The following is a 26,344-nucleotide window of genomic DNA, read 5'->3' on the forward strand; positions in this document are numbered from 1 at the left end:
CATACTGGATAGGGGAATGGACTCAATATTATCTATATACATATATGCACATAAGCACTTGATCACCCATCGGTAAATCCAACTGGAAAACTGAGAGTTCGTTCCTCGTATTGAAGTTCAGCAGTGCTGTGCTGAAGGGGGGTATCACGTGCCAGATACCGAGGTTGGGTCCGACACTAGCCGATGTTGTTTAGCGGCTTTTCCAAGCGCCAGCGTCATTGAGCAGCCGTGACCCGGGATAGGATACTGGACATATCGCTCGCTTCCCGCTGCTGATTCGACAGCATCACGGTTGCAGATTCGCCTCGAACAAGCCAATTTCTGTTACCATGTCAGCTTTACGGATCCTGGTTCCCGTAAAGCGGGTTATTGACTATGCAGTACGTTTTCTCCCCACCATGTCAATGCAAAACTAGTCGCCGGCACGACACTGGTGATTCAAGAGCAAGAGGGCACTTGTAACTAATACCGGCAATTTCTCATGGCAGGTCAAACCACGTGTCAACAAGGCCCAGACGGCGGTCGAGACGGCCGGCGTCAAGCACAGCATGAACCCCTTCGACGAGCTCTCGGTCGAGGAATCGGTGCGAATCCGCGAGAAGAAGCGCTACCCGCCCGGCGTCGAGGACATCTGCGTCGTCAGCGCGGGCCCGCCCAAGTCCCAGGACATCCTGCGCACCGCCATGGCCATGGGCGCGGACCGTGCCGTGCACGTCGAGGCCAAGGAGGGCGACGAGATGGAGCCGCTCGCCGTGGCCAAGATGCTGCGCGCGCTGGTCGACCAGGAGAAGAGCAACCTGGTGATCCTGGGCAAGCAGAGCATCGACGACGACGCCGCGCAGACGGGGCCCATGCTCGCGGGCCTGCTGGGCTGGCCCCAGGCCACCCAGGCGAGCGAGGTCGCGTTCGAGGGCGACAGCGTCCTCGTCACCAAGGAGGTCGACGGTGGCGTCGAGACGGTCAAGGCCAAGCTGCCCATGGTCATCACGACGGACCTGCGGCTCAACGAGCCCCGCTACGCGAGCCTGCCCAACATCATGAAGGCCAAGAAGAAGCCGCTGGTCAAGATTAGCCTGAGCGACCTGGGCGTGGCCAACGAGAGGCGGTTGAAGGTCGTCAAGGTTACAGGTGAGTTTATATTATTGCCTTACCTTCTTGCCTGGACAGAGACACACATGCACAATCACACAGAGGCTGACTACTATTGCGCAAAACAGAACCCGCGCCCAGACAAGGCGGTGGCAAGGTCGAGGATGTCGATGGCATGGTTTCGAAACTCAAAGAGCTTGGTGCCTTATAGACGGTGTGCGCATTGTACGAAAACTGTCAAGACTAGAAATGACCAATCATTCACAAACCAAAGTTTCTGGGCCTTGATAAATCCGTGACGTCTCCTCAATTTGGCACCTCGATATCATGTCGTCTACTCAGTTGTACTCGCCGTTTTACCTTTCAACGATCCGTAGAAAGGTGGAATGGCGAGCACGCAGTCCATGCCAGCCTATTCTGACTGCCACCCGAACCAAGCGTCCCATGCTATAACAAGCCGTATTTAGTGACATTGCCTTTACGCCCGCTGTCGTACATGTGATCAAACGGTGAAGCTTGCTGGTCTAGAACTTCAGTCGGTGCGTGACCGCGTTTCAGCGCGCATGCGCTACGGTTGGATAGCAAGATGATACGGTGAACGTGCTGACAGAAAGGATTGGACTTTGGACATTCCCATTCATGATCAGGAAGTTCCGCGAGTCGACGCAAATCCACTTGCCAATATGCTAATATAACGAAAAAGCAAATACTGATAAGCACGTAAAAGGAGACTATACGTAGTGATAACACACGTGTCGCATCCAGATTCCTATAATTTTGGCTACATATCGAGGGGTTGTGAATATCTCCTGTCATTTGGATATATAATAGCTTCAGATAATCTGATTGGGTGGCTGCTCCCTAGCTTTATCTATATTACCAACTACCAGCCGACTTCAACTCACAGACCAGCTGTGCGGGCTGGGTTCATGTTTGGCGTTTGGCGGGTCATCAAATTAATGGCCTTTTGGAGGGGGGTAACCTAGCTCGTAGGAATGACGTTATGGGGTTAAGGTTGTATTTCAGATGGATTGGTCCCTGACTGGACATGGCTTTTTCGCAGGCAGGAGAAGAGGCGCGCGCAAACCACGTTTTCTCTTGCAAAAGGTCAAGTAAGGTTAGATGCATCTTATCTTGGTGACACATTGGGTTCAGTGCTCAAAAAGGGCTGGCCCCGATTGGCATTCCTTTGGGGCAGAGGGCTCGAAAAAAAACGAAAGCCAAAAAAGATAACAGGAACCGGTGGACGGGGCTCCGGATTCGGCGGTGACTAGGCGGGCATTGGGTGAGCTCAGATCTTAATACCCTAACGATGATTGGCGCCGGTGGGGTTTGGCATGGTGGTGAGTGCACTGAACTGGGCAAGGAACGGCTGGCTGTAGACTGGATTTGGCGACGAATTGGAGTGCTGGCCCTAAGACCGGGGGGGGGAGGGGGGGGAGATGGACCAGAATCCTAATCATTCCAACCCCACCGAGGGACCCGACGACGCAGGCACTCATCAGTCACTGGCGCTCACTAAATCTAAAATCGATTTTTCCCTTTTCCCTGAGGCAATCCGCGAAAAACGAAAAAACCCTCTCTTCCTCTCTCTCTCCCCCTCTGACTCCTGCCACTCCCACTTATTAAGCTATACTCCCTCTTCTGCGTCAATTGGAACTAGAAATTCCTCACTCCTTCAAAGACACTCAGACTGTCCATGTTCTCTCTTCACCAGTAACTGTGCAACCGCGCCCCCCTAGCCCTTATGAACGGGCGATCTTCAGTCTTCACTTCGCAGGTAAGCAAACGCCCTCCCTCTCCCTCTCCAGTCTGCTGCTCGCTAATTCAATGGTCTCTAGGATTATATCTCAGGTGTGTGACATCGTCGCGGGACATCCCGTATGCTGGCACCATGACTAACAGTGCTTCTCCCTACAGACCACTTGTGGCGGGCCTTAACCGCTTAAGAACGGTCAATTGAATAATCTGATAGCTATACCTCCCTTCAAAAACCAAACCCTTAGAACCAAACATGTTCTCCCGAATTGCAACTCGTGCTTGCAAGCCTGCCGCCTTCGGCGCTGCAGCTGGGCTCAAGCCTCAACCCCGATGCTTCTCCGTCACAGCAGCATCGCTGGCCAACCGAGCCGCCGCTCTCGGAAGCAAGGGCAGACAGATGCCCTCCACCATTTCCCGAGCTACTGAGCCTGTGTCTGGTGTCGAAGCGACCCTTACCATTCGAGATGGCCCCGTCTTCCGAGGAACCGCCTTCGGTGCGAATGCCAACGTCTCTGGCGAGGCTGTCTTCACCACCTCGCTCGTGGGCTACCCCGAATCGATGACCGACCCCTCCTACCGTGGCCAGATTATCGTCTTCACTCAGCCCTTGATTGGCAACTACGGTGTCCCCTCCAACATGCGGGATCACTACAACCTCCTGAAATACTTCGAGTCGCCTCACATCCAGTGTGCCGGAGTCGTGGTTGCTGATGTTGCGGAGAAGTACAGCCACTGGACCGCTGTCGAGAGTCTTGGCGATTGGTGCGCCCGTGAGGGCATCCCGGCCATCTCGGGTGTCGACACTCGCGAGATCGTTACCTTCCTTCGTGAGCAGGGTTCGTCCCTGGCTAGAATCTCCATTGGCGACGAGTACGATGCCGATGAGGATGAGTCCTTCGTTGACCCTGGCCAGATCAACCTGGTCAAGCGCGTTAGCACCAAGGCCCCTTTTGTTGTTGAGGCGCCAACCCCAAGTACCACATTGCCCTGATCGACTGTGGTGTCAAGGAGAACATCCTCCGCAGTCTGGTCAGCCGAGGCGCCAGCGTGACTGTGTTCCCCTACAACTTCAAGATCCAGAAGGTGGCCGACAACTTCGATGGTGTCTTCATCTCCAACGGCCCTGGTGACCCTACCCACTGTCAGGAGACTGTGTACAACCTCCGCACCCTGATGGAGACGTCTCAGGTTCCCATCATGGGTATCTGCTTGGGCCACCAGCTTCTTGCTCTGGCTGTTGGTGCTCGCACCATCAAGCTCAAGTACGGCAACCGAGCCCACAACATCCCCGCCTTGGATGTCACCACTGGCCAGTGCCACATTACCAGCCAGAACCACGGATACGCTGTCGATGCCAGCAGTCTGCCCAAGGAGTGGAAGGAGTACTTCGTCAATCTGAACGACGGCAGTAATGAGGGCATGCGCCACACCTCACGGCCTATCTTCTCGACCCAGTTCCACCCCGAAGCCAAGGGTGGCCCGATGGACAGCTCCTATCTCTTTGATAAGTACATTGATGATGTGATGGCGTTCAAGGGCACTCAGCATGTCTACAAGGACAACCGACCTTCCCAGTTGATGCTCGACATTATGAGCAGGGAGCGTGTCGGTGTCCAGCCCGAGCCCCTGGCCAATGCTGCGTAAGTTTCCAATTAGGTTATGTTGTCTTGATAGCGAATTTGGAGGAAAATGGAGTTAGTGTATTTACCGTCAACAATTTGATCAGTAGCTGTTCTCAAATGGACTTATTTACGAGCAACATCTTTGTCCAAAATTTATGTGATTCGGTGATGTTCCCTGTGATATAAGAACGAGAGCACATGCGTCCCTTGCGTGCCAAATTTTGGGTGCTAATCCAAAGAATGGACGACTGTCCTCGCAAGATGCCCATATTTTACCCCTTATCTGGGTCAAGCTGGACAAATGCAGCGATGGGGACCTTAAGTGAAGCGAATCTGGAGTTGTCAAATGCAATGATCGCGACTGCAGTGAGTCGCTGATACGACAAACTCCCTGAACAGCACATATATGTTCCAGGTGTTTTCTCCGAAGGAATTTCAGAAGCAACTTTCAGATTGTAGACATATACAGGCCCCTCTTGCTTGACGAGTTTTAATTCCACATACCGGGGCAGGGGAAGATACTTATCGAACTATGTCGGCATTTCATCCCCGCCCATACTTCCCTCCATATCGCCCCCGTTCTCGTGGAGGTTTTTTTTTCTGTGTTTGCCGATGGCCCTGAGATATCGGTGATATCTGGGAAACCTGAATTAGAAGACTGACTGTAGAGGACCCAGGATACAAAGAGCAAATAAGGAAAAGGTGGCGGTGAGGTCTCTGGAGGCATAGGAGTATATAGATTCATGTGTCTATCGGCGGTCTGGCCCTCAACCTTGCAGTGGGATCTGGACGAGGGATCTGGACGAAGTTGTGGAACTCCGGATGGGTCGACCGCAATACAGGCCCGTATGACAAGATGGTGTGGCGAGAGGGGAGATCCAAGAGTTACTTACGCAGATTCTATCTATCGCCAGACAGTTGGCTCAAAGATACACTTGAACTGAGATTACAAGGGAAGAAAAGACCAGGTACACGTTGTCACAAATCATAATATTCACAAAAATCAGAAAAGATCAAAATAATGCACCATCCATTCGTGTTTGACACTGCACATTCGTGCCTGGGGTGCTTTCGGCGCGAGCCTGACACTAGATGTATGTCTTTGTCTAAGTAGCGTTGATCTATATTTCAGGGGGGCTGAAGATCGCCATTGTCCTAGAGCCCAACCAGTATGCTGGAGATTAGAAGATACACAGCTTGCTTCTTCATCCTCATATGCGCTGAGTATGGATGAGACTGAACCATTATGGCTCTTGGCTATCTTACTCTCGGCAAAATCGTTGCTAAACGTCTAAAGGCCATGCATTACGAGCAACTTCTTTTCTTCTTCATAGAAGGTCGATCGCACTTAGTAGCGGCCGTAGCCATTTCCTCGATACCGATCTCCGCCTCTGTCATCGAAAGCAGGACCCGACGAGGCAGCGCCACGGTACCGGTCTCCTCCTCTAGGAACACCGTGAGGCATAGGCATGGGGCCATCTCGATTATTGCGGCGTCCGCCTCCTCCACCTCTTCTGCGGCGTCCGCCATCCGGCCGACCTCCACCAAAATCTTGTCCAAAACCACCACCACCACCACCGCGTCGGCGCTCACGCTCTCGGTGAGGGGGGCGGATGCCTAAGAAGATCTCCGGGCCGCGATCCACTAACTGGTCGCCTCGCTCGAAGAAGTAGCGCTTGTATTCCTTGCCGAAGTCCCGATCGTAGTCTTTAGTCTTGGCATCTGCGATTGCCGCAAGACGTCTGTCGGCGACTTCCTCAGGTACCGGCATGTAGGTAATAGAGGGGAGAGCGCGTGTGGTGTTCTGGGACTCCATTCTGTCGAGTCTACCAGACTGCTGCATGGGCGGTCCTCGACCACCGGACTGGAAACCGCGGGGACCGAGAGGTGCACCTTCGATTCCAGACATTCCACGGGGGCCAGTGGGAATGGACATCTTGCGCTCGGATGTCTGAGAGGGAGGTGCGTTTGCTGTAGGGGGAGCCGCACCGCCTTCTTCGAGTCGGGCCATCATATTACCATCGCGATCTTCGTCGTATATGACTTCGAAGCGGTTGAAGGAGCCGCGGCCACCCCGGCCAGCCGACTCAGTATCGACCCATTCGTCAAACATTTCGGGAGGGAAATAATCAACCCAGAGAGGTTTGCGGGTAGACTCTTCGGGCCAGACAGTTCCGTGGAGTGCAGTGCGTACGCGCGAGGCAGCCGATGTCGTGTTGAATACAACAAGAGAGTGGGTGCGAATGTTGTCGAGATAGAAACCGACGATGGCTTGGTCGTCCAAGTCCGAACCGGCAGATGTCGCTAATTGAACGAGGTGATCCTGGACTTGCTGCGGTCGAAGAGGTCTCATAAAATTCTTGATGTATAAAGCGGCAGTAGCAGGGTGGATTGAAGGCTCGACGTCCCGTTCTACGTCGACGGCAGAAATTTTTGGTTGGTCGTCTTCCATGTGGGTGTCACTTTGCTGCTCAGACCTTGCGTAAGGCCGATCTTGGTCAAGATCCTGGTGATCAGGCATCAGTACGTCCCCTTGTTGTCCGTTTTGGGAGTCACCTTGATTGTTCTCAAGTTTGTCGTTGTGCAGTTGCCCCGCATCGGCTTTCGCGGTTGCAGCTTCTTCCACAACGTTCTGATTGTCATCGACCATATCGATCTCATTTTTCTCGGGTTGTGGAATGATCTCTTCTTTGGCTATAGGCAAGTCTTCTGCAACAGGCGCAGTTGAGACCTCCTCGCCCGACTCATTTTTCGCTCGTTTCCGGGCGACTTCATCTGGATCTGGAGCCGGGGTTGTGGATCGGCGCCTGCGCTGTTGCGAGTCTTGTAAAGCCTCGGTCGGGGAAGGAACTGCTGATGGCTCAGGCTGGATACTCGATGCGGCGGAATCGACTTGTGTGGCAAGAGGCTCTGTATCTTGGACCGTTGAATTCGAAGGCTTACTTGCCGCAACGGCGATGTCGCCATTGGCCACTGGCGCTTCAGACGCAGGAGGCGCATTATCTGGGGCATCTTCCACAACGGTATCGTCCACTCCCGCTTCGTCCTCCGGCTCTGACTGTACGGCCACTTCCTTCAGTTCATTGCTTCCATCTTGGGTGGTGGGTACTGCCTCTGGCTCGTTGGTGGTGGTAGGGACTTCTTCAGCGTCGTCATTGTCGGTGCAGCCAGATTCTGCGTCTTCCAGTCTTGCGACAAGTTCTGCTTTTAAGCCATTTGTAGGGAGACCTCTGCTTTTCAACTCGGCCTTAAGATCTACGACCTTCAGTTTATTGTAATCGGTTGCCATGATTGTGTGGTTGCGGTCATGTTCTGGTGGATGCGATCAGTCAAAACCAGGGTAGATTTCCAAGTGACGTCGACAAAACTAGGATTGGTAGGGCTGGCGGCAGAACAACAAACCAGACTTCATCCAAAAGAGGCAGCTATTTGAACTTAGTCGAGACCTGCGGTAGAGCAGACGTGGACCAATAAAATACGCGACTTTTTGGGCGAGGGAGGGATTCTCGGATGGGGAGAGTGCAGGCAAGAAATATTGTTGTAGGGGGTACGTCTGGTTGCGATGCGCAATCTTGACATTAAAACGTCGTCGCACTTTTAACACCGGGATTGGGACTGGACCTCTCTGAGCGCGTGTGTCGCGACAAGCGATAGGCCAAGGTCGGGAAGCTGTAGATCGTCACTAGGCCCGAAGCGGTATAACTCTCGATTGCTCTTGCAAGTTCTTAAAGTTCTTGACCGTTAAGTGGACCAGACGCATGCATTCAGGATGAGGTACATCCTGGAAGTACCGGCGTACATGCAGGCATGGAGTGAGATCACATCACGAGCCCGATTCGTCCTCGAAGCTAACCTCCTAATACCATACGTATATTCAGTCCTCACACTCTTGACAGAGGAGAGAGATTACTGTACAGCAGCAGCAGCAGCAGCACTTCTCCAAGGGTTCTTATTGATATAATAGACATGCAGCTAGCATCACTAGATCAGTTGGGCATGCAGGCCACGAGGCAATGACGAGACGGAATCATCAATTAACTGCCCTGCAGTCCAAACAAACTGCTTGTCCAAGTGGAGCAAGCTCCCAATTGCAATCAACCTTCAACCATCTATCATGAATTGATGAGGCAACAGTGAAGCTTTGTGCGGGGCTTGGTCAGCTGCAAGTCGTCAATCCAGCTTCATCTCAATTGTGTTTCTACAATCACATCGCATCTACAATCAGAAACAATCGGCCAAGTTCAGAGGGGAACTCCCTCGAGGGCTGCAGCTACATGCTATTTTCTAGTGAAGCAGCCCTTGATTGACAAGTCCATCTCACACCACCACCACCAACATTATCTTCTGCTACTCTGCTTGATTTGAGTTTGTACGAAAGCAACAACTTGCATCTCCTCGCCTCCCAATATTGTTGTCTACTCAGAGTACCCACTACCCCATTGCCGGATCTTCTCTGTCAAAAGTCTGCACTAGCCGGAGTTTTGTGCAAGGACAGTACATAGGTGAGGCTATGTGGCTCATCAGATCCCTCTATTTGTGAGAGCGATAAGATACCATGCAGATAACTCCGCCGAAGCAAGCTCGTTCCAACGGGCCTGCAAAGGTCAAGGAGGAGGAGCGGGAGGATGCCTTCGTTGGATTGATTCCAGACTTGAAACAAAGACAAACACCAAACCTCAGAGGTGGTACTTTTCGTGGTCTGTTGGCTACAACGCCTGAACCCAGTTCACCGAGCGCAACTGTTCAGCAAGGGGGCAACCATGCTGGATCTACTCAAAAGGGGCTTTTGCCATTGACACCCAAGTCCATCGATTCCAGACCGAGAAGCAATCCCTTGACGGAAACATCCCCAGCTACAGCATGCTCTCTAAAGGAAATCACCTCTGATGAAGACGTTCAACAAGATCTCCAAGGTACCGTACGTCCCTCTATCGAAAATAACGATGTCTGCGGGAGCGAGATATATTTTCCCGGCGAACATGGTGTGAAGGAGGAGGATGGTTCAACCGGCATTTACCGCGGCACGCCGATTGGAGAACATACCGGGGTGAATAAGCGAAAGCATGATGTCCTGGATGGCGAGACTCGAGATAGGAGTCAAAAACAACCACGCCACTCTTCTTGCCTCTATGGCAGGGGTCCCAGGGAAAACTTTCGGGAGGATTCCGTATCGGAAGCCCAGATGGACAACGAAGATGACACAGATGACAAAGCAGGCTCAGACCCCGGACTAAGCGATGGCGATTATGATGCACTCGACCATTGGCGTCGTGAGCAGATTGTACTCAATGCGGTGCTCAAGGGCCGGGATGAGTTCTCGATGCTCCCTTCCACTTGGAGGGTTCATTTCCTCGGAGCTCCAGTCTCTGACTGTATGTTTTACCATCAGACCAAGGGCATGGCTGCCAGGCCCAGGATCTACGCCCACGAGGACAAATGCGAAGTTCGAGGTAGGTTGAGGCAATTCCATGGTTGATGACCCCGCTCGAGATGCTCTTCCACTGACCAAGCATAGGCGCGCGCCAACTCCGCAACTTCATCGAAGTGGCTTCGCGCATCCGGGATCTTCGGACCAAGCAGGCTAAGGTCGCTAGGGACAAGCGCTGGACCGACGCAGAGAAGCACGCCAAAAACAAAATTATCAAGCAAGACATGTCTAGACGAGTCCACAAACTCCTTCATGATGCTATTCAGTGGTCATGGGCTGACGGGACTTGACTGCCTACAAAGGCGATCTTCTACCAAACATCAAGATCATGGAGGTTTCTGACAGCTCCGAGGCTTCATCAGCCCAGTGTGAAGAGCAACTAGCCAAGTTGGCTGAGCGCTGGCGCCAGCGGTTTGACGAACGCGATCTCGAATCTTTGCCGAGTCACCCCAAGGCACCAGTCATATATGGGTTCATAATCATGAGTTCGGCATTGATTATTGTCAGCCGAGATGCGGCCAATCCCGAAGCAAACACACATACGCCACTCAAGATGAACATGGCAGAGGACTGCCAGGAAGGATGGAACGCGCTTGGCATCATGGTCACAATCTGCTGGGCTCGAGACATGCTCATGAGGCTGCGCGAAGACTTGGGCTTGACAGTCAGAATTAGCGAGGCTGAGAGCGATCCTGATGCTTGATGTCCTGAGATGTGGCAGTACGGCATTCATTTGTTTTATCACCCACAGGCTGACAGGGTCATGTGTAGTCGGCATTGCGAGAGGTTCTAGGTTAGGGGTTGTTCATTGCTTTTACACACGATACCCATTTGAGCTTAGAAAACAGAATATTGCTTGTCACCAGTAGTCGTCTTTGGGCCCCATGCCGTACTAACCTTACATTGTGCTGTTCCGAGTATCTGGATGGGATTCTTGGCACTGTTGCTGAGTATGCTCCTTGTCTCGTCTAGGTAATATTTACCATTCAGGTGAAAGGAGACTTCTCCTTTCTGTCGATAGGAGATATGCTGAGGTTCAAGAGAGCACTGACCATTTTACCCCTCGTAAAGTAAGCCAGCAAAGTCCCCGTCTCCCGTCTCACTGTGGAGACCGCCAGCTACCTGACTGGGGACGTCCCGCCGGAAGTGCCTTTGACAAGACTCTGGACTAAGCAAAAGCCACCTACCTATGATATTCGAATGGCATATAATTTCAGGTAAGTTTGGGTGTAGACTTGAAGACTGTCTACTCGGAGGGAGGCTTAAAATGTGATGATTTCACCAACGACAGGCTTTATTAGTTGAAGGTTGGCTGTGTTGGTGGTGGGATTGGCTGATGCGGAACAGTGCAGTGAGTGTCATGCTACGACGTGCTGCTGATCAAGTTGATATGGCATGGATGGCCACTGCAGACTACCAACGCTACCTACCCAACCAGCTCCAGCTCCTGATCCAGCTGCCCAGTCGTCTCAAGTCAAGTACGAGCCAAACCGAGCAGCAAGCCGATTCTTTCTGAACCTGAACCACGTTGCATTCACTCTCAACACACACCACAACACGCACACACTGCTGCAAATTCGTTCCTCGTGTATCAATAAACTGCCCCCTTTTGATTCTCAAACTCGGTCGTTTGTAACAAATATACTCTGCAATTGAACGGAAACCCTTTAGTCGGCACCCAAGGCAGGGACAAGAGAAAGAAGCGAGAAAGGGATTTGTGCGTTGGTCGGTGGTTCCTTCCTCACCTCCGTTGACCTGTCGTGTCTCCAAATTTGGATTGGGGTCTGATCGGAGCGAGCGAAACCACACCTCCCTCTACCACGTCTTTACCTCACGCGCACGCACTCTACTCTCACGCACCCTTTCCCTCGTCAATCTCTTCTACACACCGACACACCCCGCACATACATAATCCAGCCTGCCTGCTTCAGTAGCTGCTGCCTTTTCCCTACCGACCAAAAACAACACACATCGACGAGAAAGCGCAAGCGAACACCTTTTAGCTCCATCCAAGCCTGGAAAAGACGCACCCGCCAACTGCCTGACGTTACATCACCTCCCTATTTACTCCTCCAGGCTGTCTTTGCAGCTGAGTCGGTCGCTTGGTCGACCGCACTTTCCTCCCATAATTCCTTCCTCTACCCATTCTACAATCAGCTCGCAACTGCCAGCTTATCAGATGCCATGGCAACGCGATATCCAATAGACATCCTGCTCCATTTGCGGCAGTCTCCGTTATGTGTAAAGCCGAGTACTTTGCCTCCTCCTGAGGATTGGATGGGCCCTCCTCCAGAGACCTTCCGTAACGCCCAAGGCACTGGAGGCGTCAAGACTGGCACCGAAAGAACCAGAAACGACACTTCGCTGCTGGATGGCACGAGTAGGCGACCAGGAGTGGATAGGCATGCGTCGCGCAACTCAGCGAGTCCGTCTTTTGACTCCCAAACCCAATACCTATCGCATGTGCTAACTTCGATTTGCAGACCCTGACGACATCGTACTTGGCCCGCCAAGGACCACGTTCACTTCCGCAACTCTACTACGGGGTAGCAAGCCATTTGACAACGACAAGACCGACCGCTTCGCCCAACTTCGCCGAAATGGCGAGGGAGATGCTCCCGAACGCAACAATAAGGACCGCGATGGCCGAAAGGACTTCCGCCGCCGCGAAAACGCCGACCAGGATAGTGATGGTTGGAGCACCGTAAAGCCGCGCAAGAGTTTTGGCCACGAGGGCGCCGAGCGGTTCCATGGCCGTATGGGTGAACGTCCCGAGAAACTCGCGCCTGAGCGACGTCTACGAGATGGTCATGGGGACGACAGTGAGGATAAAAAGCCTCGCCGGAATAACTTTGGAGAGTTTGGTCGAGACAGGGATGCCGACGAGAGCGAGAAGCCCCGCCGCAACGGTCTGCCCAGAAACAAGACAGATCAACCACCGTGGTCTAGAGGCAATAACGCTGATGCTGAACCGCCATCTGCCCGCGAGCGCTTCGACAGGGGCAAGAGTTGGAGAGATCGCGATGAGGGTGACAAGCCCAAGGATCGCAACTATGATCGAAGATGGGATCGCGATCACCGCCAGGAGCGTGAGCCTGAGTGGCTTGACGAGCCTGCCGAGGAAAGCGCCCAAGGCCATACAGAAGCGGACCTGAAGAAGTTCATGGAGAGCATGAAAGCAAGCAAGGGCGGTACTGCCAGAGCCGATGCGCCTACTGCTACTCTTTCTAATCTCGACACCAACCGTGGCAATGTGTTGGAAGCCGAAAAGTCCAAGATCAAATCGGCGCCAGCCATGGAAATGGGCCCGGACAAGTTCTTTGCCAACTTCTCAAGCCCTCCTCCCGGTACTGACAGAGTGAACCACCTCGAAGCTGCCCGCGACAACGGTGCGCCGGCCAAGCCAAAGACAGGTTCGAGATTCCAGAACTTCTTCTCGGCCCAGGGTGGGCAAGAACGGCAGACAGAGCCCCCGACACCATCTGCCGGGCCTCCAGCGTCTGGTCCTGCTCTGATGAATCCTCTTCTCGCTTTTGTGGGTGCAGCAGCCTCGAGTAGCTCCCATCCGCAGCCGCATCCCCAGCCGCAGCACGCAGGCTCTAGCGATATCGAAGAGAAGGCAGCCTTCGAGTCTTTGATCCAGAAGTTGCACAAACAGAAGCCATTCACCAATACTCCGCCATCTGGGGGTTTCCCAGCACCTCAACAGGCCCATGAAGCCAAGGGTTCCGTCTCTTCTCCTGGTCCCTTCCAGGATTCTTTAGGTTGCAGTCTACCGCCACAGCAACCGTATGAGATCCATGCTCCGAAACCTCAACAGGTACCTCAGCTTCCACCGCAGCTCCCCCCTATGCGACCTGATCAGCAGATGCTCCATGAACTTATTGGTCAACGCCATCCTTCGTTGTCGAACCAGGGTGGTCGTGACCAAATCCCAAGCCGCAACAGCAAAGAAGAGTTCCTTATGACTCTCATGCAGAGTGCGCGAAACCCGCCAGAAGTTACTCGGCCGGAACAGTATATCAGGATGCCACAGCCGTCGAGACCGGCCCAAATCCCGCAGACGCCTGATCGTGACGGTTATCCACGCGATCGCGGCTCAGCGCAGCACCAGGGACGTCCTCAGGGGCTACCCGCCTTTTTTGACGAAGCTCAGCTTATCCACGAGCATGAGCAGAGGAGGCATCAACAGCAACAGCAGCAGCAGCAGCAGCCCCCGCAGCCGACTCAAATTCTTCAGCGACAGGTACCCCCTGGCCTGGATCAAGTACACCCTAACTGGATGCAAGGAAACCAGCATCTCCCACATGTACCAGGTGGGCCAGGTGGGCGTCCAATGATACCGCCTCCCGGACTGGCCGGCAGCCGGAACGGACCGATGCCTGGCAACTTCCCTCCGAACTTCCCTCCCGGCATTGCTGGTGCTTTCCCTCCCGAAGGATTCCGCGGCCCGCCTGCACCGCCCGGCTTCTACGGAGGGCCGCCGCCTGGGCTATTCCCACCAGGATTCCAACCGACTCCCGAGCAGATCCCATATGGAGGCTTTGATGGCCGTGGTATGCCGCCTGGAGGCGCTTTCCGTAGATAGGCCCTTGCTGGCGCCGATGTATTTGGAGTATCAACACCCACACTCAATTGACAATTATCTGAAAACCCATAAGACGAAAGAGAAACCATGAATGATATGGGAATCTAGTGCATGCGCCTGGTTGGCCCCCTGCACAACCGTCGAGAGATCTCGCCAATGACACATTTTGACAGAGTCCCAGCGGACTGGAGGCCAGTTTCGGCCCATGGCACGACTAAGGGCAGAGCTGATGAGCTAATAGCAGGCTGGCTTAGGAGATGTCTCCTGAAATGACATGAAGCAGATGGCGGCAATGAGCTAGAGCGACATAAGGGGCAGGTATAGCCCAGGTACTTCATGAAACCTGGCAGAAGAAGTCGTTATGTTTGGCTCAGGTGTAGGTAGACTTGAAACACAAACTCCTAGTTTTTTGGTATTCAATGCATGTTGAGAATCGGGCATGATGCCAACGAGACATACGGGCCATAGCACAGTAGATAATGAGTGTCTACCTGATCCGCATATCTATCTGCTGTCTTCAATTATATGGGCTGCCGTTGACACCAAATAAATACTTCGTGCGTTTCCAATGTGTGAAAGTATCTTCAACCCATCAATCCGTGACGGTGCCTACTTGTATTCCTTGGGTACCCAGTGCCGGCGGCCAATATAGCATATTCCCTTGAGTGTGACGCAACAGTAGTGATGTATAGTATTGACTAAGGTCACCAAGTTGCTGGCGCTCCCTGCCTTGCATTGGCCCGAGGTTTTGACAGCAGCAAGGTACTGATTACGCTTGCACAGTTTCGCGGGTTTATATAAGCCGTAATCTAGCACCACGAAACTCGTGGGCATGGTTTCCTTCCGTGTTCTAATATGGTGTCTTCATTTATTTTTCTTCTTCTTTCTCTGGGCTGTCACGGGTCTTGCAAGCTACCCGGGGTAGCTACATCGCCAGTTTTTGCGGCCGCCAGTTGTCACCACTGCCGCAGACTGCTGAACCAGTCATGCCCGACAGCTCTTCAAATGAGCTTTATATACGGATTGGGCTGCCGCAAGACCCCAAATCCTGCTCATTCTTGTTTGCCTGCCATTGCAGGCATATATTCCTGAGCGGACTTCCCACTCATTACGCTCTGCGGCAAGGAACCATCGAGCCGCTATCGTAACCACCCCTCCCTCCACAGCAGCCCATATTGTGTCGTAAATCTTCTCGACCAGGATCGGTCCTTGACACCACGATCCACGGGAAAAGCTCGAGCGAGACCCAGCAAGATCTCGACAACTTGAAATAAACCACAAAACAAGAAAAGACCGCCAAACCCCGAAACCAGTCTCAGAACGCCGCAAAACACTTCAATCGCAAGGTCATTCCAAACCATGTGTGGTAGCTGGCTCGATTCCCCAGCTTCCTGTCTACTGACCGTTGAATTGCTCGGGGTCGACGGCTGGCGTGTTTGATTCCACGTTGTGGTAATCAAGAATTTCCGAGTACCTGTTGCCTTGTATAAGTAAGTTGACCAACGTTTCCAATATTTGGGTGGGCGATCTGAGTACTCACATCATGATCTTCCATGTGTCCACGGGCAGGTCTGCATCGTTGAAACTCCAATCAAACTTCTCCTCAGCAACGGGCTCGTCACTGGGGTCATGGTAGGGAGCAAGGTACTCGTGTGCCAGAGCTTCAGTAGCCGTGATTCGCTTCTTAGGATCGAACACTAGCATGCGCTCGAGGAGATCGATCGCCGCAGGGTCGGCGTTCTTGAATTTGTTCTTCAGAGGTTGCCTCTCACGCTTCGGCAAAGACTTCACGAATCTCAAGGTGTTCTCGCTGGCAATGGTGTTGATGACATCATCCGGGGGAGTGCCCAGAAGTTCTGTGATGATGGAGAATTGGTTGACGTGGTCCTTGCCGGGGAAAAGCGGCTTGCCCTCCAACATCTCGGCGAAGATGCATCCAGCGCTCCAGATGTCCACCTCGATGTCATATTTTTGCCAGGTGAGCATGATTTCGGGAGCTCGGTAGTATCGTGTGGAGACATAGCCTGTCATCTGAGGGTCCTGGATACGGGCCAGGCCGAAATCGCAGATCTTCAAATCGCAGTTTTCGTTGACGAGGATATTGCTGGGCTTCAGGTCACGGTGGACGACGCCAGCAGAGTGAACGTATTTGAGACCACGCTGCAAGAGGAAAACCCCTCAGTCAGCAGAAGTAGTGAGTAAAGATGTCAGGCAGCTCCACGAACCATGATCTGGTATAGAAAGTATTGGATGAATTGCTTTTCCAGCGGTCTCGAGGTAAGCAGGCGGTGAAGATCGGTACCAAGCAGCTCGGTAACGAAGTAGCTATGGGGTTATCAGTTCTTGTCCTGCGGCGGCGGTGCCAAGCGTTGAAGATGGGAGACGCACATGTCCTCGAGGGGAGAGATAAAGATGTCACTAAGCGAGATGACGTTCTCGTGCCTCAGGTGCTTGAGCAGTTTCAACTCTCGGTATGTTCGCTTGGCCAGGACAGGGGTGCTGAAAGGCTTCATGATCTTCTTGACGGCGACATTTTGTCCAGTGAGTTGATCTTTGGCTGAGCTATACGGCAGGAAAACCACAGCAAATTAACGTTTCTGCCCTCAACATAGTCCAGAGACTGCAAATTTGCAAGGAGACAAACAGGCCAAGGGGATGCCCCAGGATATCAGCAGGATAACCGAGACTTACCAGACAAGACCAAAGGCACCCATGCCTACAGGCTGCAAGTCCGAATACCTATCGACGTGTTAGCCTGGCGCGCATGCTGAGGGTGAGGCGAGTTTGATTTGCATACCTCGAGGTGATCTCGAAGGTGGTACCAAAGATCTGGGCGCGTATGAATTCCGCCATTGTGAAGGATGTGCAGGATGGCGATGCTAATGCAAAGCGAGAAAAAGAGCAATTCGCGTTCAAGAGTCAAGGATGGGTATTGTAGAGGCTATTCACGATATTAAGGCAGCGGATAGCCGTATGCTGGAAATGAGAGGAAGTGATTTGGGTGGCTGGCGGGGTAGAAGAGGGGAGAAGAGGCGTTGGGAGAAGTCGGCGGTGCGGATGGAGGAAATGCGATATGGTAATGTTAGTTGAAGGTAAAGTCGATGGCGAAATAACAGGGAAAACCACAGAACAGGATTTTCCCCTTAGCCGACGTGGACGAGTTTCTTTCCACTCAAAAAAATAATTGAGATAAAAACAGGGTACAAGTGAACTGGTGGTAGCGGTAATAGTAGCCAAAAGTAGTAGGCAAGTAGTAGCAGTAGTATGTAGCAACAGGCAGTAGTAGCAGCAAGCAGCAGCAGCAGCAGAGGCAAAAGAATGGGACTGGCAGACACTGAGCTGGACTGGACTGGGACCGACCGAACTGGATGGACTTGGGCCGAAACTGGAAACTGGATGGACAGGACAGCGAAACAGACACGCCAAAGAGTGTCAGAGTGTGCGTGTCTGCGTTGGTTTGGTGCGTGGGTTGCGTGGGTGCGCGTACAGGAACAGCGGTGCGGTTGGGTTTCCCTGTCGGGGGTTTTTTTGGTCGTGGGGGGGGGCTCTTGGGGCTCCAGTTGCAAATGGGATCGCGATCGCAAGGGAGAGCAGGCGGGCTAGTTCGCTTGGGAAAGCTGTCCGAGCCACGAACCACAGGGGCGGCAGGCAAAGAAACGGTACCTTGGGCTAGGTCGGCTGCTTCAAAAGGGCACCGTAACAAGCCAGAGATTTGATGCAGGGCAGCAGCGATAACAAGTGGATACGCGCGCTCGCAGGCTAGAAGTTTCAATACGGAACCGACTCAGAGTAGTAGAGGTACCTAATAACGTCGAGGGAGGTAATAATATAAGTAACAGTCCTGTAACAGGGTGAATAGCACTGAAGAAGAACTCCACCAACACTATTATGTACGTAGGTAGCGTCGGTTTCGCAAGATCACCTACTTTGGCAGTCGATAATAAAACGAAGGCAGTCCGGCACGATACTATTCGATTGTGTAGATTGGCAATTGCTTCGAATCTCGCTTCTTCTTCTTTCGTGGCTGGGCCGTAATGCGACGGAGGATGGGTCGGGATGGACTGGGACTGTGACCTGCAGAACAAAGCACCAACCAACTGTTTAGCATCGAGGTACACGGGTAGAGAGGATGGTAGGTGTGTGGGATGGGCTTCATGCGACGGGGGCCTCGTTGTGTCTGTCTCTCTTGTTTTTTCCATTCTGTCATCGGGACTCCAGCCACAGTTGCCTGCGAGAGGGCTGCCGCCGCCTCAGTCACGATGGCTGGCTGACCAGTTCCAGAGTTCCAGTTCTCAATCGCGGGGTATTTGTTGTCATGTCATGCTGGAGGGCCCAGAGGGGGGCGGCGGAGCTGAACTGTTGACTGCGAGCAGCGCCGCAAAGCAAGACAAGAACCGTCGGCGGCAACAGCCTTTTTTCTCAGTCCCACCACCATCCCGTGCGATTTGAAGCATGATTATGTCTGGGAGGAGAATAGTAATTAAAAAGGGCACACTTACAGCGGGGGAGATGCTAGGTTGATGTCGTAGCCGATCTGCGCTGCGGCCACACCTTTCAAAATGTCGATCGTTCTGTCGTTGCCCGTCTTTCAAAGTCGCATAGAAGCAGATATGGGAGATCTAGAAGGCGGAAAGGCTTGTCGGAAGGTCGTGCAAGGTAAGGCTTGTATTAGGCGATGATCCCACCAATTGAGGGCTTTCGTAGGCGAGTGGGCGCGTTGTCGTCGTCGTTGGCTGGGGACTCTGAAGCGGAAGTCGTCTCCCTGAAAGGAGCTAGCTGTATAGATGCGCTTCGGAGGATTGGGATCACGGAACACGATGTGAGGAAGTAGTAACTTTTCGGGTTTGCAGAGGGACACCGTTGGCTGTATAAAAGTATGGGAATCGTCAAAATTTTATTTTATCTAAGAAACAGGTTTCCGCCCATGGCATGGATATGTTGTGACAGGAATCCCTCATGACCCAGCCCAGCCAGCCCACGATATCGGATACTCGTATGCTACAGTATAGGCTACGGTACAGTACGGTTCAGACGTGCGCATGACTATCGGTCCACGTTTGATGACCAAGGGGCCGACGACCCTGCGCATTCACAACTCGCAACTCAGACAGAGAGAGACCGGGACACCGATCCTAGCGACGCCCATGTACAGTATCTATCTATTTGCTGCTACGGCATGGGATGGGGTGAGAGAAAGCCCATGGCAGAAACGCATATACGACTGCTAAGCTGCACCCGAGGCTTGTTCGGGACGGAGTGCGGTCCTGGTCTGGGGTGCGCCGCGGCGCAATGCGACTGGACTCGTACGGTCCCAAATCCTCGCAAACAGTAATACAGTATTGGTGAGAAATACTGTAGACGCTCTAGCTAAACCGCAATGGGAGATGCGACATGATTAGAGACTCTGGCGCATGGCACTCTTTCTGACTGGTCGACAAACATGCTATGCTGTAGCCAGAAGATGCCCCAATCAGAAAGGTACCAAACAGAGTGACGTCATTGTGTTTTGCGTGGTCCTTGCTACTACTAGTTTTGGTTTGGAGATGCGAAAGAAAGGAAAAAAACCCGGGGGTGGCCAAGAGTGCCTGCCCACCCCAAATGGGGATCTATCTGGCTCAGAAAGGATAAGCCGGCTCGCCGACGACTTTGTACCAGCCCATGGCCGGAAAAGCTACAATCAATCAATCCCAGCAGTGCCTAGCAGTGCCTAGCAGCGCAGCGACCCTCTGCAATCCTATCCGATCATCGAGCAAACGGCTGTTCATCGACCGATTGGCACTACCCAAAATCCCATTCTAGTAGTAGCCATCACTTTCAACTTGTGACAGAAATTTCCCGCGTAGCTCTGGCCTGGACGATTTCCCCTAATCTCCCCCCTTCCTAGGCGGTCTACAAATTACATGGGACCGTTACTGTACAACGTGGTTGGTTTCCTTATCGGCCGTCTGGAATATCGATGCGACAAGCCTACCAGTGATCGTGGGATTGCCGTAAACCCCATGACCCTTGATTCAAAGTCCTTGAGGCTTGACCCCTCCCTCTGACCACGTTGCGCACTGTCTCACTGTTCTCTGCCTGAGCACTGCTGCACGCAGGCGCTTCCAATGGTATGTCGTAGGTATTGATTGGTATGTTCGGCGATGGCCGACACACACAGAATGCGCATATTGCATTGCGCATTGCACACACGTGCAGTTCGCAGGCCGCTTGCTGTGTGCCTACCGTCGCATCAAATTGAATATCAGCCCAACGCGGAGGTAAAGCTCCTGGAAGGAGGGGGGAATGATAGCATGATAGCCGTGCTGCTTAACAAATCCTGCTAAACCTGGGCCAATGGCCGAGTTGGTGACCAGGATACTTGATCTTGCATTTTCCAGGACCCCTCAGTCATCAGTGGTCCAGAATCAGAATTGATGGCGTCAGGCACAATGACAAGTGCAGGGGGGGCTATGCACGGGTCGTTGTGGGCTCACTGCTCTACTGGGCTGGGCCACCCTGGCTCGGCGACCAGGTTCGGAACTTGGGCCACAGCTACCATCTGCCAACGACACTTCACGACGGAGATTCCCACTCCCAAAATCTTGTTACTCTGGCTTCCGTGACGTCATTCTTCCAAAGGCTTGCGTATGGGGGATCCCCACGCCCCCGCCAATCTTTGTCAGGACCACCGCAACAAGTCATGATTTTGTTTTACTTCGGCTTCTCGCGACCGTTCAATGACAAGGCAAGTGGGAACATAGTATGCAATCAGGGTCCGGAATGTCACCTTATACCTTTTTCTTGGTCTTTCTCTGTCTGCGAGTTTAAGCGAGCATTGGTTTGGCCGTGGTGTTCCATGCCAGCGAATCGACGAACCAAACTAGAAGAAGCCCGGAGAGATCCATGCTCCTGGCCCATGGGCGGGAGCAATTAAGCTCTCCGTTGATCTCGAGATCTGGTTGGCGACCGTTGGTCCCTGACGATCTTTGCATGCCGCATGGGGAAACTGCAAGGTTGTATCCAGGGCTTCAGGCCTTTTTATTTTTATCGTCTTCAGGGGTGTGGGACAAACAAATACATACAGTATCCTCAGCCACCAAGTACATAGTAGTCGCTGTCTGGGGGTTTGCTTCCAGTTACCCCTGAGCAACGGCGGAATACATATCTGGTGTAGTAGCGTAGCCATTCATTGCAGAGCCCTGGCCTCGATACGGTTCCTCCCCTTACGATTCGTCGCGGCGGGGCCGTAGTTGTTGGCGCTGGCAGGCTAAAGCACGACGTAACGAAACGTTTGCCTCTGCCAGTGTAAGTTGCTTAGTTACTGCCTTGGTTAGCCAACGCATGGGTGTGAGGACCAGCCTCTGTGCATGGTAGTAGTTCTAAGATAGGTCTAACTAATACCTAGTATTCGGACCAGACTAGGTGTACCTCGTTATTCCTATGGACTATACTATGTATGTATAAAACTTGTTCTTCATATAGATAACAAGAGTCTGTGGAGCGAAGCGATCCGCCTTCCTTCCAACGTTTTCAATATCCACACATACGTTCATATCAGTCAGCGGTCCCCCAGAATTTCCTTTATCGATTGTTTGTTCTCGCGACCTAGAGGATCAAGAGCTTCTTCTTCTCTTATCTCTCCCTGTCCTTAGAGGATGCAGATCCCACCCGTGTACGACTCATTGCAACGACCACTTAGGAGAGACGTGGGCTGCTCTTGCCACTCTTTATATACCGTAACTCTGTGCATATACAAGTCAAGAGTGTAAGTCACATGGGGAAGACGATGTCTGCAGAAACCGGATATATCTCGCTCGGCCTGTCCGGCGCCACCCCCGAATCGTGGGGAAAAGCACGACCTCGCTCGCACACATCCCTTCCCAGGTTATAGTCGTGCGACGGCGTTCCTTATTCACCTAGTAGACTACACACATGATACTACCCTACTGGACAATGTTTAACTCCCCCTACTACGTAGCCCATCCGGGGTAGTAGAACAAAACGCCGTATTACTGGCGAAACCTAGAGGTTTAGACAAGAGCGGAATCGACTTTTCTACTCCTTCCCTTCTTTTCTTGATGTTCCGTGGACGAAGACGATGAAAAAAGAAGGGGGTTCCTGGAATCGTCACCGCCTATCTACCTAGCAGACTAAACCCCTTTATTTTATTACCTACTATCAAGGACAACTAGGCATCGACCACAAGGACTTGACTACTCGAAGGCTAGGTCCGAGGTACCAAGAGAGTATCAAGCTATAGTCTCCCTGCCTGCCTTACTTGTTTGACTCGAACCCCCGAAGCAACTCCTAGATGGGAGCAACGACTTACACTACGAGTCGCATGTTGTCAACATCAAACAGGCCGGCCTAGCTCCTATGACCGTATCACAAATCGTTGTCACGAGGGTGATCGATTGCAACCATGTTACCATGAAAAGTAGTGATGCTAACTAAGACAACAAACATACAGAGACCCAGGGCCCCAACTGCTAGATAGCACTGATCCGCCCCCGGGTTTGCCTCATTACTCATAATAGGAACACTATTCGCCATACCAAACTGTTGGCGCCCCATCGTCTCAGACATGCCAGTTCTACTCTATGATAGGTGGTCATGCCATCACCCATCAGCCTCTACCTGTTGCTGGAACCGATCTTACTCTACTGCTTGACGACGAGTGGCTCGACATTCCAGATACCTTCGGCGTACTCATTGATGCACCGGTCCGAGCTGAAGAATCCCATTCGGGCTACGCTGCGGATGCACTTGCGGATCCACTCCTCCTGGTTACGGTACTCGTTATCCACCATTTTCTGCGTGTCAATGTAGCTCTGGAAGTCATCCGAGACCAAGTAGTAGTCACCGTGATCGCGGACCGCGGAAACCATGGCGCCGAAGTCGTTGGAATCGCCGAAGGTGCCGTTCTGGATGGCCTCAAACACCTTGTTGAGACCGGCATCGACGGTGTGAGGTCCGTAGGTGTGCGCATGGCGCAGGTCTTCGACATCCTCGGAAAGAGTGCCGAAGAGGAAGATGTTCTCCTGGCCAATCTCGCGGGTAATCTCGATCTTATGATTGTGTAAGCAAGGGGCTACAGCGGAGGGGGTATGTACAAGAATCACTCACGTTGGCTCCATCACAGGTGCCGATGATCAGACCACCATTCAGGACGAACTTCATGTTACTCGTACCGGAGGCCCTAGTCACGATTAGTAAGAAAATCATCGATGCACTTTAGGGGCACTTACTCGGTACCAGCAGTGGAAATGTGCTCACTGAGATCCGATGCGGGAACGATCATCTCGGCCTTGCTGACATTGTAGTCTTCCAGGTAGATAACCTTGAGCAGGTCACCGATATCGGGATCCTTGTTCACAACAGCGCCGACATTGTTGATGAGATGAATGATCTGCTTAGCCATCCAGTAGCCGGGAGCCGCCTTTCCACCGAAGATGGACACACGAGGCAGCTGCTTCTTTCTCTCCTCGGGACTCATGGCCTTGAGCGTCAGGTAACGGTGGATAACGCCGAAGATGTTGAGCTGCTGTCGCTTGTACTCGTGGATTCTCTTGACTTGAACGTCGAACAGCGCGGTCGGGTTGACGGTGGTATCCAGGGTCTTCTTGATGTATTTAGTCAAACGCACTTTGTTGGCGTACTTGATCTCGGCCCACTCCTTGCGGAACGCCGCGTCATCTATCGACAGCTCAAGCTTGTTGAGCTGTGTCAGATCTTTGAGGAACTCGTGGCCACCAGTCTTGGACGCGATCAGCTCCGAAAGGCGCGGGTTTGCCTGGTGCAGCCATCTACGGGGCGTGATGCCGTTGGTGACGTTGGTGAACTTGTCAGCACCAAAGATCTTGACGAAGTCCTTGAAGATAGTAGTCTGGATCAGATCGGAATGGAGCTCGGCGACACCGTTGACCTTGTGAGAACCAACAATGGCGAGGTAAGCCATGCGAACCATCTTGGGCTGAGACTCCTCGATGATCGAGACACTCGTAAGCATATCGCGATCATTGGGGAATTTCTTTTCCACAGTCTGAAGGAAGAATAAGTTGATATCATAGATGATCTGCAAGTGTCGTGGTAAGAGATGTTGCATCAAACCGACGGGCCACTTCTCCAGAGCCTCGGGAAGAACTGTGTGGTTTGTGTAACCAAACTATATCATCATTAGCAAAAGAATAATAGCAGGAGTCGTGGCAATGGAGCGCATGGCTTACAGTCGACGTGACGATGTTCCACGCCTCGTCCCACTCGAGTCCTTCGATATCCACCAGAATACGCTGAAGCTCAACCACAGCCAGCGTAGGGTGGGTATCATTGAGCTGGATAGCAACCTGCTCAGGGAACTCCCGCCAAGCGCGCTTGGTCTTCTTGAATCGGCGGACGATGTCATATAAGGAGGCAGCCACCCAGAAGTATTGCTGCTTCAAGCGCAGCTCCTTTCCACGGTCGAGGTTGTCATTAGGGTATAGCACAGCACTGATGGTCTCAGCCCGCTGCTGGTCTGCGACGGAGCTTTCGTAATCGCCATTGTTGAATTTCTGGAAGTCAAACTCGCCACTGGAAGCCTTGCTGGACCAGAGTCTGAGGTTGTTGGTCGAAGGGGTAGCATAGCCTGGGATCGGCATATCGTAGGCGACAGCAGTGACGATTTCGCCGCCTTCCCAATGGGCAACGGTCTTTCCATTATCGTCCTGTGTCTTGCGGACATTGCCGTAGAATTGGATCTGCGAAGTAGTTAGAGACGGTCTGTTTTGGAACCTCCAGCAAGAGTGGTCTCGAACTTACATCGACAGTAACGTCATGGCGGGGGAACTCCAGGGGTTGAAGTCGAGCCAATAGTCAGGAACTTCAACCTGGTAGCCGTTGATGATCTCCTGCTTGAAGATACCGTATCTGTAACGCAGACCGTATCCCAAGCAGGGTAGTTCAGAGATGCAAGGCTGTCAAGGAAACAGGCAGCAAGCCGCCCAAGCCCACCGTTGCCCAGAGCAGCATCATGCTCCTGTTCAATGATGTCCTCGATCCGGAAACCGAGTTCGTCCATTCCACCTAAAATGCCCCGTCAGCTCATATGATAACAACTAGTCCGGCCTTGTTTGGGTAAACACACTCTTTGCAACATCCTTCAAGCCGACATTCAGCATAGCGTTATCCAGAGCCCGGCCCATGAGGAACTCGAGACTCAGGTAGTAGACACGCTTGGTATCGGCCGTAGTCTGGCGCTGCTGTGTTCTGTTCCATTCGGTAATGAGGCGATCACGGAACGCCAGACCAGTGGCCGAGTAGGCAGCCCCTTCGTCGCAGTTGAACAGACTACGGGCAAGCGTCGTCTCGACATGGCGAACCACCTCCTTTTCGAACCCATCTTTGTCGGTGAAGCCTTGGACTTGGTGCTTCTTCCAAGCTTCGCGCTGAGGTTCGGGGATAGAGGCTGTCAAAAGTAACCCGTCAGTCAGTAAGTTGTGATTGGTTAGGGGTGTGTAAGCAAGCAGCTGTTGCGTGCTTGGCGTGACGGGGTAACGAATCTTGTGTCTTGTGTCCAAGGGGGGTTGTACCGCACCGAGGTGGAGCGCCCGTATACTTCAAGTATATGCAGTGCGTGCCGAGTAGGGATATAAGCGAGCTAATAACTTACCTTCGACACTTTTCACCTCACCAGCTCCGAATCCAGTGTAGGTGCGTTTGTGCTTGGGCGAGAGATCCCGGCAGGCCCAACGGACCCGACGATGTCGACGATGGGAGCTCCTATTCTCGTTTGTAAGTCCACATACTATTGACTAAGATGTTACTAGCAGTAGTAGCCGTAGACCACTAACCCATTGAAGGACGACGCTCTCGCGTGGGCAGACGCTGTTCGGTGGCCAT

The 26,344-nt window shown here is 52.7% G+C and overlaps 8 protein-coding genes across 8 annotated transcripts; 5 read left to right on the top strand and 3 right to left on the bottom strand.

Moving 5' to 3' along the window:
- Window positions 1-329: 329 nt before the first annotated feature.
- On the top strand, window positions 330-1,300 carry PG994_000462 (electron transfer flavoprotein beta-subunit; the record flags this gene model as incomplete). Its single annotated transcript, XM_066851871.1, has 3 exons — window positions 330-380; window positions 444-1,128; window positions 1,218-1,300. 3 exons carry the CDS (start codon window positions 330-332, stop codon window positions 1,298-1,300), a joined length of 819 nt encoding a protein of 272 aa, XP_066722503.1.
- A 1,803-nt stretch (window positions 1,301-3,103) lies between these two features.
- PG994_000463 (carbamoyl-phosphate small subunit) lies at window positions 3,104-4,494 on the top strand (the record flags this gene model as incomplete). Its single annotated transcript, XM_066851872.1, has 2 exons — window positions 3,104-3,781; window positions 3,826-4,494. The coding sequence occupies 2 exons, from the start codon at window positions 3,104-3,106 to the stop codon at window positions 4,492-4,494; spliced, it is 1,347 nt and encodes a 448-aa protein (XP_066722504.1).
- A 1,326-nt stretch (window positions 4,495-5,820) lies between these two features.
- Window positions 5,821-7,761, bottom strand: PG994_000464 (uncharacterized protein; the record flags this gene model as incomplete). The annotated part of the gene is made up of 1 exon (XM_066851873.1): window positions 5,821-7,761. One exon carries the CDS (start codon window positions 7,759-7,761, stop codon window positions 5,821-5,823), a length of 1,941 nt encoding a protein of 646 aa, XP_066722505.1.
- Window positions 7,762-9,027: 1,266 nt separating this feature from the next.
- Window positions 9,028-10,190, top strand: PG994_000465 (uncharacterized protein; the record flags this gene model as incomplete). Its single annotated transcript, XM_066851874.1, has 2 exons — window positions 9,028-9,922; window positions 9,988-10,190. 2 exons carry the CDS (start codon window positions 9,028-9,030, stop codon window positions 10,188-10,190), a joined length of 1,098 nt encoding a protein of 365 aa, XP_066722506.1.
- A 38-nt stretch (window positions 10,191-10,228) lies between these two features.
- PG994_000466 (uncharacterized protein) lies at window positions 10,229-10,603 on the top strand (the record flags this gene model as incomplete). Its single annotated transcript, XM_066851875.1, has 1 exon — window positions 10,229-10,603. One exon carries the CDS (start codon window positions 10,229-10,231, stop codon window positions 10,601-10,603), a length of 375 nt encoding a protein of 124 aa, XP_066722507.1.
- Window positions 10,604-12,084: 1,481 nt separating this feature from the next.
- Window positions 12,085-14,488, top strand: PG994_000467 (uncharacterized protein; the record flags this gene model as incomplete). The annotated part of the gene is made up of 2 exons (XM_066851876.1): window positions 12,085-12,325; window positions 12,384-14,488. 2 exons carry the CDS (start codon window positions 12,085-12,087, stop codon window positions 14,486-14,488), a joined length of 2,346 nt encoding a protein of 781 aa, XP_066722508.1.
- Window positions 14,489-15,883: 1,395 nt separating this feature from the next.
- PG994_000468 (Pkinase-domain-containing protein) lies at window positions 15,884-17,347 on the bottom strand (the record flags this gene model as incomplete). Its single annotated transcript, XM_066851877.1, has 6 exons — window positions 17,286-17,347; window positions 17,180-17,227; window positions 16,877-17,050; window positions 16,714-16,813; window positions 16,029-16,648; window positions 15,884-15,962 (listed from the first exon to the last, which is right to left on the bottom strand). Exons 1-6 carry the CDS (start codon window positions 17,339-17,341, stop codon window positions 15,884-15,886), a joined length of 1,077 nt encoding a protein of 358 aa, XP_066722509.1. The 5' UTR covers window positions 17,342-17,347.
- Window positions 17,348-23,127: 5,780 nt separating this feature from the next.
- PG994_000469 (glycogen phosphorylase) lies at window positions 23,128-26,344 on the bottom strand (the record flags this gene model as incomplete). Its single annotated transcript, XM_066851878.1, has 8 exons — window positions 23,128-23,535; window positions 23,594-23,666; window positions 23,716-24,632; window positions 24,694-25,203; window positions 25,386-25,528; window positions 25,590-25,910; window positions 26,115-26,249; window positions 26,296-26,344. The coding sequence occupies 8 exons, from the start codon at window positions 26,342-26,344 to the stop codon at window positions 23,128-23,130; spliced, it is 2,556 nt and encodes an 851-aa protein (XP_066722510.1).

This window comes from Apiospora phragmitis (assembly GCF_038363925.1).
Source record: "Apiospora phragmitis strain CBS 135458 chromosome Unknown utg000001l:1.0-2902119.0:1.0-2906034.0, whole genome shotgun sequence".
In the NCBI taxonomy this organism is placed as follows: domain Eukaryota; kingdom Fungi; phylum Ascomycota; class Sordariomycetes; order Amphisphaeriales; family Apiosporaceae; genus Apiospora; species Apiospora phragmitis.